Source organism: Patagioenas fasciata, chromosome 2, assembly GCF_037038585.1.
Source record: "Patagioenas fasciata isolate bPatFas1 chromosome 2, bPatFas1.hap1, whole genome shotgun sequence".
NCBI classification, from domain to species: Eukaryota; Metazoa; Chordata; class Aves; order Columbiformes; family Columbidae; genus Patagioenas; species Patagioenas fasciata.
The window spans coordinates 111,370,872-111,382,484 of record NC_092521.1 but is presented as its reverse complement, the minus strand read 5'-3'; the positions used below and the strand labels follow the sequence as shown (position 1 = coordinate 111,382,484).

Sequence of the window (11,613 nt, the reverse complement as noted above, 5' to 3'; positions counted from 1 at the left end):
TTTGCACATGGCACAAATAATTCAGACTTTTTCTCCTTCTCCCTGTAGACGTGTATACAGACTCTAGAGTTAATAGAAATGTGTAGATATAGAAAATAAAAACCAGATATGTGCGTGTGTGTGTGCACAGAAGCCCGCTGGAGAGCGCCAGAGACCGCCGGGGACCGAAGGACGCCGCGTCGGAGACCAAAGGACAGCGTGGGATCTGCAGCTTGCCTTCAAAAGAGGAAAAGTTTGGAGACAAAACCTTACGAGGTATGCTTTGTATTCAGAGCCTGGTCTTTTGGAAGCCTTCTCTTACTCCTCTGATTGGGTGAGATTCAAGGGTCTCGTTTCCTTCTGTGTTCTCTGCTCCTCCTCTCCTTCCCCTCTTGCTGTTTTCCTCCGTCATCTCTGTTGTGTCCTCTTGTTACGTGCAGTAAGTTTCATCTCTGGCATTTTGTTTTCTCTGCCCAGGTTTGGTCATGAATTCTTGACAGGACAGCTGGAAGCAGGATTTTCCGAAGCGTTCTTGCCCCCCGCCAAGGTCCGTTAGGTCGGAGGCCTTTGGGCACTCTCCCAAGTCCAGGAGATGGCTCCAGCGCAAGGTAGGATAGCCTAGGGTAGGGTAGGAGAGGATAGGATAAGATAGGGCTTGGGCAGGTCCTGGGAGGCGTGAGCAGCCTGTGGGACAAGGAGCCAGGTCTGGCTCACATGCTCAGGGAACAGCCGATCGCCAGCACTGGGGTCAGGAAGGAATTTTTTCCCCCGGGGCAGATTGGCACTGGTCCCCGGGGGTTTTTTGCCTTCCTCTGCAGCATTGAGCATGACCACTTTGCAGAGCTCCTCTGGGCCCTTTTGGCTCGGATCCTGCCTGCTGCTCAAGCACCAGGAAGATGGCCTCTCGTGCCCTGCAGCTGGGGGGAGGAAGGCTTTTTTTTCCCCCAGGTGGGACAGCAAGCGTCTCCGGGGGTTTTTTGCCTTCCTCTGCAGCGCTGAGCACGGCCCCTTGCCATGGCTTCTTTGGGCCATTTGGGCTGGGTGCCTGCTGCTCCACGAGGTGGTCCTAAACTTAGCTAGAACAGCACACCCAAACCAGCATAGAACAACTCACCTAAAGCAACCTACAACAACAGCAAGCAACTAACCAACCTTCAAGAACCTATAATAAAATAAAAAGGAACACTTTGTATCCATTGTGTTTTGTGTCCTTGAAAGTCTTTTTTAGGGAAAAGAGGAGGGAGGGGGGAGAGAGGGAGAAGGAGGGAGGGGAAGTGAAGAGAGAGGGATAGGACGGGGAGGGGGGACAGAGCGGGGAGAGGGGAAGGGGGTGGGGGGAAGAGGGGGGGAGAAGGGGTGAGAGACAGGGGATGGGGGGGGAGGGGACATGATAGAGGGAACTACCATTTTAAGGGTTAACTAAACATATAATGGGTGCCTACTAATGAACTACCACTTTAAGGCTTAGGCACACAATAAGTGCTTAGTTTAGAGCTTTATGTAGACTCATGCTAAGAAAAACAGAACCCCCTCGAATGCCAAGATAAGAAGTTTTACTGCACCCAGCTGTAAACTTGAGGAGACGAGGTAACAAAGACTTAGAGCAAAAGGGGGCGCCAGCCTGGTTTCAATTGACTTGGCCGCTTGGGTCCCAGTCAATTCAACATAATGAGCCAAAGGTAAAAAGTTCACTGTGACGAAGCTGAAGGAGCCTTCATCCAAAGACCCCTCCTCAAGACCACCAGATGGCACCGCGCAGGCGCAACAGGGAGCTGTCTAGGAGGAGGCTTTGGAAATTATGACCTGGGACTCATTTTAATAAGAAGCGGGGAAAGGTTATGAATAAGTATAGGCGTTCCTGGGGTCATTATGAATACCTAACACCTTGCTGTATTTAAACACACCTCATAGTGTTAGAAGGTGCGCATGAATGGTGGAACGATCCCCCTTGCGCCTGATATCAGATAAACGTACCCGCTTTATAGGCTTGCACGTTGTAAAGTTTTATGACTTTATAGGCTGTAAAGTTGTTTCCACATATCAATTTTGGCGACCACGAAGGGACAAGCTCTGCCCGGCTGTGCGGACCGCCTGAGAGAAACGGACCTCCCAGACGTGTCCCGCACCTTTTATTTCACAGGGGCTCCGTTCCACTCCGGCTGGTCACCGCGGGGGCAGACAACGACTTTTTGAATTAAGCGGATAAGGTATGCTTTTGTTTTACTGTAACGTGGGCCTGTAACATGGGGGCCAGCAACTGGCGAGGGAAGCCTCCGCATGGCCAGATTCCCCATATTGCTGTAAATGGGCACCTACCTAAGGGGGCTACTGACTTGACTCCACCAGAAGGGGGTCTGCCGCTAGCGATCTTGGGGGTAGATCGAGTAACCCTGAGTGAGCCTTCTGTTGCGTCCCGGTCACTGGAGCCAGGATGGACCCGCTAATGACTGCATGCAAGTGGGAGAAGGGTAAACAGACTCTCCAGTCATGGGTTCGAGTCCCCATGGCAACTGAAGCTTTATAACAGAACCAACCTAAGCCACCCAACCTCAAACCATCTCAACAACCTCAACCAAACCACCTACACCAACCTCAAACAAAATACTGGAAACAACCTCAATGAAAACAACTTCACATACCCCACCTAAAACAACCAAGGGAAAACAACTTCAACCAAGTATCACCTACATCAAGCTACCTAAACCCACCAGCCTTCAACAACCCAGCCTCCCACAACCACCCTCAAAGAAGAACCTGCCTCAAACAAACCACCTCCAACCACCTCAACAACCTCAACCAAGCTACCAAAACCAAAAACCTCCCTCCACCAAAACAGCCCCTGCTTGGAAGGGCTCCAGCCCGGCTGCAACATCCGCAGCTGCCACTCGGCACCTCTCCCTGCGGGCAACACAAGCGCCTGGCAGGGACCAAAGCGCTTCTCGTGCATCCCTGCCCAAGAAGCACAGCAGCAAAACAAGCTGTGGAAGGCAAAAAGTCCGCTCGTTGTCGCTACGTGTCACGTAGCTCTGGAAAACATCCCACGGTACCACACCCGTCATCATCATCTTCTACTTCTTCTTCTTCTTTTGGGCATGGTCAGTCCTGCGCCTGATTCTCAAGGTTCTCCCTCTTACGAACCAGGGAAAGCTTGGCCTCTATTCCTGCTGCTGCTCTCTGCAGCTCTCAAAATCACTCTCTTTATGCCTCAGGAAAGGGTTTGTGTCCAGCTGGATTGAGTCCCTGGTCTTCCTTGCTGTGGGACCCAGTGGGCATTTTATGTGGGGCAGAGAGGAGATGGCTATACTAGGGTGGCCTCGAGGCTGCAGGGCTGGTTTCTGCCTGAGAGAAGAGAAACAGCAGGAGGTTTGTTCTGGGGAGCCGAGCGGCAGAGGAGGCCTCAGGGACACCCAGCAGCTCTGCCCAGCGAATGCACACCAAGGGCAGGGACAGCCTCCTGGGCCTCTTCAGCTCAGGGACTGATCTGGGGCCAGCACCCCAAAGGCTTCCTCCATAGGGTGCTGGGCGGATTGGGGGCGGGCGGGGCTGCACACGTGGGGCTCTGTCACCCCCACGTCACAATGCCAGCACCCGGCAACGCAGAGCTCACAATGCCCTGGGCAGGATCAAAAGGAGCAGCCGGGTCCCGTGTCCACTGCCAGAGCTGGCCCGGGGGCAGCCCCAACACATCCCGGAGGAAGCACTTGAGGAGCTGGTGGCATCACAGGGCAGGGGCTGAGGGAGGAAGAGCTTGCGTGAGGCTGCTGGAGGTTCTCCACTGTAAGACAATCTGCTGCCAGGGCCACCTTCAAACCTCAGCTCATGGATGGAAATCCTTTTCAGCTGGGTAGCAGTGGCAAGACAAAGGGAATTTCTTCTTGAGGAGCACTGCAGAGCTCTTCAAGGACGATATCAAGGATGAAAGCCAAAGCAGGAAAAGAGCTATCAAGTCCAGGGAAAGAGACGGTAAACAGCACAAAACCATTCAGGACTTCTTCCCGAGCAGACAGCGTCACCATAAATGACAGCGTAGCAGCACGCCACTTGCTGCGTTGGGCAGCACAAGTCACTTGCTGCATTGGGAAGGAATGGCACACGGACTGCCAGGGCCACCTGCCAAGCTTATCTGATGGCTGGAAATCCTTTTCAGCTGGATAGCAGTGGCAAGACCAAGGGAATTCCTTCGGGAGGAGCACTGCAGAGCTCACCATCTTCATCCCCTGTGGAGCCAGGCTCAGGAGCCGTAAGAACTAGGATGTAAAGGGGTTGCAAGGGATTGCAGTGCTTTGGGACAACCACTGGTGTCCCACCAGGCACAGGAAGCATTCTAGTCCCCGCCAAGGTCCATCAGGTCAGGGGCATTTGAGCACTCTCGGGAGTCCGGGAGATGACTCCAGCTCAAGGGAGGATAGGATGGGATGGGATGGGATAGGATAGGATGGGATAGGATAGGATGGGATAGGATAGGATGGGATAGGATAGGATAGGATAGGGCTTGGGCAGGTCCTGGCAGGCGTGAGCAGCCTGTGGGACAAGGAGCCAGGTCTGGCTCACATGCTCAGGGAACAGCCGATCGCCAGCACTGGGGTCAGGAAGGAATTTTTTCCCCCGGGGCAGATTGGCACTGGTCCCCGGGGGTTTTTTGCCTTCCTCTGCAGCATTGAGCATGACCACTTTGCAGAGCTCCTCTGGGCCCTTTTGGCTCGGATCCTGCCTGCTGCTCAAGCACCAGGGAGATGGCCTCTTGTGCCCTGCAGCTGGGGGGAGGAAGGCTTTTTTTTTCCCCCAGGTGGGACAGCAAGCGTCTCCGGGGGTTTTTTGCCTTCCTCTGCAGCGCTGAGCACGGCCCCTTGCCACGGCTTCTTTGCGCCATTTGGGCTGGGTGCCTGCTGCTCCACGAGCTGGCCCTAAACTTAGCTAGAACAGCCTACCCAAACCAGCATAGAACAGCTCACCTAAACCAACCTTAAAGAAGCTAAACCAGTCTGCCTTAAAAAACTTCAATCAGCCACCAACAACCTAAACAGAACCTTAAACAATCTACAACAAATTACCTAAACCAAACAAAATAAACCAACCTAAACACCCTAAAACAAACCTACCTAAACCAAATGATCTAAAAAAATCCTACCTAAAACAATCTAAAACTACATAAACCGGCATTTCTCAACCAACCTTAAGCAACCTAGAACCAAACAAGCTAAACAAACTGAAACCAACCAATCTTAACCTAAAATAACCATTAAACAATCTCAAACAACTTAAAACCAATCTAATAAAGGATAAAACTACCTAAAGCGACCGATCTAAACCAGCCTCAAAAATACGAAACCCAATGACATAACCTGACCAAAATGACCTAAAGCAAACAACCCAAAGCTAAATAGAACCACTGAAACCAGCCTACAATGACCAAGCTAAAAACCAATCTAGATCAACTCAACTTCAACAACAAAGCTAAAACACCCTAAAAAACCTCAACAACAAAAACCCAACCACCAGCCACCCTACCCCAGGCAGTGTCTCACTTGGATGTGCCTGCAGTCTTGGAAGCTTGACTACCCCAGGTTCTCCTCCTAACGGACCCTGAGCTTGTTTGGAGGGAGGTTCTCAAGCACAGCGCAGCTACCGTATACCCTTGACCTAGCAATGGTTCGCCTCTAGCGGGGAACGTCATCCTCTTTGAGCAAGGCAGGGAAACACGTGGAGCAGGGAAGGAGGAAGGGGACATCTGCCGAGACAGCAGAAACAGCCCAATCGAGCCTGGTGATTAGTGGGGGGACACATGTCCCAGCGAGATTGCAGTCACATCCAAAGCATCCAGACACAACCTAAAACCAACAAAACACAATGTACATCTAACCAAACCACCTAAAGCACCCTCAACAACCAATCTAAGCCACCCCAGCCTGAAGGAACCCATCTTCAAAACATGCACCGTGCATAACACTGCCCTAAACAACCTACCAGGAAATAACTAAACCAACCTAAACCAAACAACCTGAACCAACCTTAACAGAAACCCTTCAAGCGACCTAAACAATGTAAACCAAACCTGCCTAAACCAACCTACCTAAAAACACAGACACCCACCAACCCACCTAAACTGCTTACTGAAAAGAAACAACCTCAAATAACCAACCCACCCCCAACTTAAAATCATCTAAACAAACCTCAACCAAACTAAAGAAAACAGCCTCCATGAAAACGGCTTCAGATACGCCACCTACAACAACCGACGGAAGACAACTTCAACCAAAAATCACCTGCATCAAGCAACCTCAACCCACCAGCCTTCAACAACCAGCCTCTCACAACCACCCTCAAAGAACCTGCCTCAAACCAACCTCAAACGACCGCAACAAACTGAACCAAGCTACTAAAACCAGAAACCTAAACCAAACTAACACAACCAGTGCTAAAGAATCCTCAGAAAACAGCACCAACCAAAGAACCCAGCAAAACCAAGAAAAAGAAAGCTCCTAAGCTAAACCACACAGAGCAGCGCTAAGAAAATCACATCAAACAACCTGAACCTGCCCACCTAAACTAACCAACCCAAACCAAGCTAAACCATCAAACCTGAAACAAGCAGCTAAGACCGCCAACCTAAACCAAACTTAACAAACCTTAACCTAAAACAACCCGCCTTCAGTGACCTACGAACACACAACCTACCAACAACGTAATACAGCGTCAAACAACCACCTTCGAACAACCACTCTCAAAAAGCCTACCAAAACCAACTCATAGAAACTGACCTAAACCAACCAAACGAAACAAACTTCAAAAGCCCCAACAAAACCAGAACAACAGCAACAAGAGAAACAACACCACCACCACCACCACAACAAAAAAACAAACAAGGTAGAAAGAAACAGGCAAAACCCAAACAAGTTACAGACAAAGAAGGCAGATGTAGGCAACAGGATGCAGAGATGTTGCATGGGGACCCAGTGCTTTGGAGCAGCCACTGGTGTCCTGTCAGGAACAGGAAGGATTCGCAGCTGCCACTCGGCAGCTCTCCCTGCGGGCAACACCAGCGCCTGGCAGGGACCAGAGCGCTTCTCGTGCATCCCTGCCCGAGAAGCACAGCAGCAAAACAAGGTGTGGAAGGCAAAACGTCTGCTTGTCATCGCTACATGTGATGCTTCGGAAAAGATCCCACAGTACCACATACCTCTTCTTTTGTGCATGGTCAGGCCCGCGCCTCATTCTCAAGGTTCTCCCTCTTCAACAACCAGGGAAAGCTTGGCCTCTATTCCTGCTGCTGCTCTCTGCAGCTCTGGGACTTGCCTTTGCCAGCCTGCAAGGGCTGTTTGTTCAAGCTAAACTGAAGAATGCATCAGCCTGCTCCTGGCTACACGTGGGCTTGTGTTAAGGATTGTGAGCACTGGCTCTGAAACAGAGTGAGAAACAGAAATGACATGAAATAACATCAAAGGAAGTAAATTAAAAAAGAAAATAAAACAAAATCAAATAGAAACACTTGTATCCATTGCGTTTTGTGTCCTGGGAAGTGGTTTTTAGGGAAGAGTGAAGGAAGGGAGAGGGAAGGTGGAAGGGAAGGGAAGGGAAGGGAAGGGAAGGGAAGGGAAGGGAAGGGAAAGGAAGGGAAAGGAAGGGAAGGGAAGGCAGAGGAGAAAAGAAAGCCCTGACAGAGCCCTGAGGGCTCCATACCTGAAAGAAATTGTGCTCTTTTCGCCGAAAGCGAACTGATTTTCTTCACGCGGTTAGAAACCTTTCTTTTTCACAGCTCGCACAGTCATTCTTTGGAATTAGGTTGAGAACAAGAGCTAACACCCCAGCACAGAACTAATGTTTGTAATTGCTCTGGTCTGAGAGCCAGGGACATTCTGACCGCTCTGCCCACAGATGGGACCTGTCGAGGAAGGGGGGCAGAGATGGGACAGAGCTTGACTGACATCCAGGCTGATCAACAAGCGTATTTCATCCCATTAGCATCACGGTCATTCTTTAAGGAGGGAGGGGATCTTTCTCACTCTCTCAGGCGTGCAGTGGAATCTCGATCAACTGGCCACATGGGTCAGGAAAGCTACCTGGCAACCAAAAAGATCCATTGCACTCTTCTGCTCAGCACATCAAGATTTGCCCTCTGAGTCGCGGCAACTTCTTGAATATCACCAAGAATCAAAACAGGTTTCAAATAGCAACATGGCATGGCCAAATAACAAATACTTCTCTTTAAGTCCACTCATTTGTTTAATCTTTGCCTAGACCTTCAGGAAATGGAAAAGCAAACGAACTACGGAGAAGTTCAACACAACAACCCACGCCAAATAAAGGCTACCAGTTAGGAACCCGATGACAAGGATCAGTCACGCAACTGCTACTCTATGACAGGGCTGCCCCGAACAGATCACCCCCAAGGATTCAGTCCAAGGCAGAAACTACTCAGCTGGCAAACATTCATTCCAAAAAAACAAGCACGTTTTGCTTACAGACCTTACAGCAAGTTTTCCCTCAGGAAACACAAACTTAAACAGCAACAACAAGCAGAAATAATACTCACAAGCCTGTAACATCTTCGACGGGATCTTCCCGCACCGGCCGACACCGCCGGACCCGGCGGGCACACCCGCTCCCCCCGCTCCAGCTGCCCGCCAAGCGGCGGCGCCGACCGCGCCACCCACGCGTGCCCGCAAGCGGCCTCGGCCTCCCTCCCCGCCCGCCCGCCCGCCGGGCACAGGCCGGGCCCCAGCGCAGCCCCGCCCGGGCACCGGGAGAGCGCGGAAGCGTCGCGGCGCCGCTTACCGAGCGGCAGCAGCAGCTGAGAGGGGCTGCTGCTCGCCTTCGCCGCCATGCTGGACACAGACCCGAGCAATCGCTACCGCCTCCCGCAAAGACCGAGCCAGCAGCCCTGACGAGCGGATGGCAGAGCCGTCGCTCCTCGGCCCCGCCCCGTGTGCCGGTAAACGCGGGAACGAGCACTGTCTCTTCAAACACCTTTTGCATTCTTCATCGTACAGCACTAAAGAAACAGCAGAATCCCTTAGCACAGGATAATTGTGCAATACAAGTGCCAGGTTTGTCGTGCTGGTCAAAGATACTGTCAAAAGATGTGCGGCTGTCGGTCTTTCCTTTAGACAAAAGGCAAATGAGTTGGTTCCACCTGAGGCGAGGCGAGGCGAGGCGAGGCAAACCAAGTATAAGCATTGACAGCACTGCAGAGCAAAATGGCCCCGCGACGGGGCCCTCGTGGCCCTGTGGGCCGCCATGCCGGCCACCGCAGCGTTCGCTGGGGACGCCGCGAGCCTCTGTTGTGGCAGTTGGAGCAGAGCCGTGGCAGCCGCGCCAGCGCTCGGAGAGAAGAGGCCGCAGCGAGCAGAAGAAAGAAGAGGAGGCTCACGGACCCCCCGGCCCATGGCTCCGCCGCCCAAGAAACGGCGGCAGCCTGCCGGGAGCAGCAGCACCGCCCCCAGGCGAGAGGAGGAGCCGATGGAGGTTGACCCACCCCGGGAGGAGGAGGAGCAGCCCATGGACATCGACCCGCCTCGGGAGGAGGCGGAGCCGATGGACGTGGACCCGCCTCAGGCAGGGCTGCTGGGGCAGAAGAGCAGCGTGGGCGGGCTGCCCCCAGCGCCGTGGTGCCCGAAGCGCCGCAGGACGGCCGGGGGCTCTCCCAGAGCCCCCAAGCAGGCGCCTGGGCACAAGCGGCGCCGCCCCCGCAGCCGCCACTAGCCGCCTCCGGGGCATGGGACGGGACGGGATGGGCCGGGCCGGAGCAGCAGCCGCTCTGGAGCCGCAGGTGAGCCCGGCTTCCCAGCCCGCAGCCCCGGCCCTCATGCCGGGGCATCTCCTCTGCCCTGGGGCCTGGGTAAGAGGCGAGGAGAGTCGCTGCCATCTTCTGGTCGGCAGCCCCAGAGCACCGGGAGGAGTCCTCAGGAGCCCCCACAGACGGCCAGGACACCCAAGGGCAGCGCTGGAGCTGGAGCTTGCCTTCAAGGGAAAAGGTTTGCACATGGCACAAATAATTCAGACTTTTTCTCCTTCTCCCTGTAGACGTGTATACAGACTCTAGAGTTAATAGAAATGTGTAGATATAGAAAATAAAAACCAGATATGTGCGTGTGTGTGTGCACAGAAGCCCGCTGGAGAGCGCCAGAGACCGCCGGGGACCGAAGGACGCCGCGTCGGAGACCAAAGGACAGCGTGGGATCTGCAGCTTGCCTTCAAAAGAGGAAAAGTTTGGAGACAAAACCTTACGAGGTATGCTTTGTATTCAGAGCCTGGTCTTTTGGAAGCCTTCTCTTACTCCTCTGATTGGGTGAGATTCAAGGGTCTCGTTTCCTTCTGTGTTCTCTGCTCCTCCTCTCCTTCCCCTCTTGCTGTTTTCCTCCGTCATCTCTGTTGTGTCCTCTTGTTACGTGCAGTAAGTTTCATCTCTGGCATTTTGTTTTCTCTGCCCAGGTTTGGTCATGAATTCTTGACAGGACAGCTGGAAGCAGGATTTTCCGAAGCGTTCTTGCCCCCCGCCAAGGTCCGTTAGGTCGGAGGCCTTTGGGCACTCTCCCAAGTCCAGGAGATGGCTCCAGCGCAAGGTAGGATAGCCTAGGGTAGGGTAGGAGAGGATAGGATAGGATAAGATAGGGCTTGGGCAGGTCCTGGGAGGCGTGAGCAGCCTGTGGGACAAGGAGCCAGGTCTGGCTCACATGCTCAGGGAACAGCCGATCGCCAGCACTGGGGTCAGGAAGGAATTTTTTCCCCCGGGGCAGATTGGCACTGGTCCCCGGGGGTTTTTTGCCTTCCTCTGCAGCATTGAGCATGACCACTTTGCAGAGCTCCTCTGGGCCCTTTTGGCTCGGATCCTGCCTGCTGCTCAAGCACCAGGAAGATGGCCTCTCGTGCCCTGCAGCTGGGGGGAGGAAGGCTTTTTTTTCCCCCAGGTGGGACAGCAAGGGTCTCCGGGGGTTTTTTGCCTTCCTCTGCAGCGCTGAGCACGGCCCCTTGCCATGGCTTCTTTGGGCCATTTGGGCTGGGTGCCTGCTGCTCCACGAGGTGGTCCTAAACTTAGCTAGAACAGCACACCCAAACCAGCATAGAACAACTCACCTAAAGCAACCTACAACAACAGCAAGCAACTAACCAACCTTCAAGAACCTATAATAAAATAAAAAGGAACACTTTGTATCCATTGTGTTTTGTGTCCTTGAAAGTCTTTTTTAGGGAAAAGAGGAGGGAGGGGGGAGAGAGGGAGAAGGAGGGAGGGGAAGTGAAGAGAGAGGGATAGGACGGGGAGGGGGGACAGAGCGGGGAGAGGGGAAGGGGGTGGGGGGAAGAGGGGGGGAGAAGGGGTGAGAGACAGGGGATGGGGGGGAGGGGACATGATAGAGGGAACTACCATTTTAAGGGTTAACTAAACATATAATGGGTGCCTACTAATGAACTACCACTTTAAGGCTTAGGCACACAATAAGTGCTTAGTTTAGAGCTTTATGTAGACTCATGCTAAGAAAAACAGAACCCCCTCGAATGCCAAGATAAGAAGTTTTACTGCACCCAGCTGTAAACTTGAGGAGACGAGGTAACAAAGACTTAGAGCAAAAGGGGGCGCCAGCCTGGTTTCAATTGACTTGGCCGCTTGGGTCCCAGTCAATTCAACATAATGAGCCAAAG

At 52.9% G+C, this 11,613-nt stretch overlaps 1 protein-coding gene across 1 annotated transcript; it reads left to right on the top strand.

The window, feature by feature from the left end:
- The first annotated feature begins 8,718 nt into the window (after positions 1 to 8,718).
- Positions 8,719 to 11,132, top strand: LOC136098787 (uncharacterized). The gene is made up of 4 exons (XM_065832473.2): positions 8,719 to 9,745; positions 9,856 to 9,950; positions 10,082 to 10,206; positions 10,408 to 11,132. The coding sequence occupies exons 1-4, from the start codon at positions 9,095 to 9,097 to the stop codon at positions 10,425 to 10,427; spliced, it is 891 nt and encodes a 296-aa protein (XP_065688545.1). The 5' UTR covers positions 8,719 to 9,094; the 3' UTR covers positions 10,428 to 11,132.
- Positions 11,133 to 11,613: the final 481 nt, after the last annotated feature.